Here is a 1,545-nt window from a genome sequence, read left to right on the forward strand (position 1 = left end):
TTTTTTTTTAGCAAATAATTCCTGGGACACGACAAGCATCATTTTCACCTGCATGCTTCTTTTTGTTTTCCTTTTTTGACCCATTTTCCTTTATCTCCTACTTTTTTTCACTTTTACTTTTCATAACTGAGTTTCTTTTGCTCCTTTATACATAATATATCCCTATATCCCTTCTTTACTGAGAGACTAGAGGAGAGAACCTTGTTTAGGTGGCTATTAAGATGTAAGTTTCAGAAACAGGAAGGAATGGAAATCAGAGTCCTGCCTAGCCATGGATATAAATGCGCAGTGAGTATCAGGACTCTTACAGTAACTCATTATGTTGGTGTTCACCATTTCTGGAGTTGTTTAGAGGGCAAATGTTATATTAATAGACCTGCCAAATGGATATCAAACAGTCTTTTCATAGATTTAGTTTCTGCCTGTATTTTGAGTTTAGTATATATGTTTGTTTCAGCTTGTAGTGCATTAACTTATATATTTTTTAATGAATTGCAAGGAATATGAAAATGTTCGTCAGGAATATGAAGAAGTAAAACTAGCTCGTGACCGAGTGAAAGATGAGGTCAGAAAACTTAAAGAAAGGCAGATTCCTATGACACGTCGAATTGAAGATATTGAAACACAGCGTCACAATTTGGAGGCTCGAATCAAAGTGAAGGTACTTTTCTAGCTCAATTTTCTGTGTTTTATTTTATGTAATACAAAAGATACATTGCAAATTTTAAAAAGTATTTTGTAGATTTATTTGTAGCTTTGGTTCCTTAAATTCTTTAACTAGAAATTCTACCACCACAACGTACTAATAATCATCTCTATTGGAAGGTTGATATTTATAGAAATTTCAAGATATAAAAAGAGAAAAATGAAATGTGATTGTTTCAATTACAAGAGGATTTACAGTAGTATTCCTAGAAACACTGAATTCTTTTTGTGAATTTTCAATATTATATCGGCTGTATAATTATAATACCCTTTTGGAGGAGGGTGTTATAGAAAACTTGATGTTTCTTAGAAAAAATAGTATAGTGGCATATGGAATATTACCTGCACTTTGAAAATATGACTAAAATTTTTATGGTCATGGCTTTCAACCTTTAGGGAGATTTTGGAGTCAGAGATTATATTGAGAATGGTTTAAATTATGGACCCTGCTATCCTGTTGGATTGTTTTTAGAATCAGATGAAAGAACATGAGAAAAGAAATGTTAAGAGTTAAACATGCATACATATTGCTGCAGCTATTTTTAATGTCAGTAGGAATAGCCTTTTATAGATTTGCAAATAACTTGGTGGTTTTGGTGATAATTATGTATTTGATTTGAAAGAAATCATGGAAAAACATTGTTTTTGGGTTAACTTACATAATAATTTACTATTTGGAGGGGGTGGGGCCACATAATTGGCTTGCTTGAGTTTTTAACCAACTTTCCCCTTTTCTGATTCAATCTTACAGGCAACAGACATTAAGGAGACATCTCAAAAATGCAAACAAAAGCAAGATATTATAGAAAGGAAAGATAAGCATGTAAGATTTTGTATTGA

General features: G+C 32.0%; 1 protein-coding gene across 1 annotated transcript in view; it reads left to right on the forward strand.

Annotated features, from left to right (window-relative positions):
- The window catches only part of LOC109378618 (structural maintenance of chromosomes protein 5-like), a gene marked incomplete at its 3' end in the record, with an annotated part of 10,724 nt that extends 9,196 nt beyond the window's left edge, over positions 1-1,528 (forward strand). The window contains exons 2-3 of the mRNA XM_019634931.1: positions 500-661; positions 1,457-1,528. Of these exons, the coding sequence (XP_019490476.1) occupies positions 500-661; positions 1,457-1,528 (234 nt within the window). The remainder of the gene's footprint in view (positions 1-499; positions 662-1,456) is intronic.
- Between the last annotated feature and the right edge of the window lie 17 nt (positions 1,529-1,545).

Source organism: Hipposideros armiger, unplaced genomic scaffold (assembly GCF_001890085.2).
Source record: "Hipposideros armiger isolate ML-2016 unplaced genomic scaffold, ASM189008v1 scaffold_2261, whole genome shotgun sequence".
Taxonomy (NCBI): Eukaryota; Metazoa; Chordata; class Mammalia; order Chiroptera; family Hipposideridae; genus Hipposideros; species Hipposideros armiger.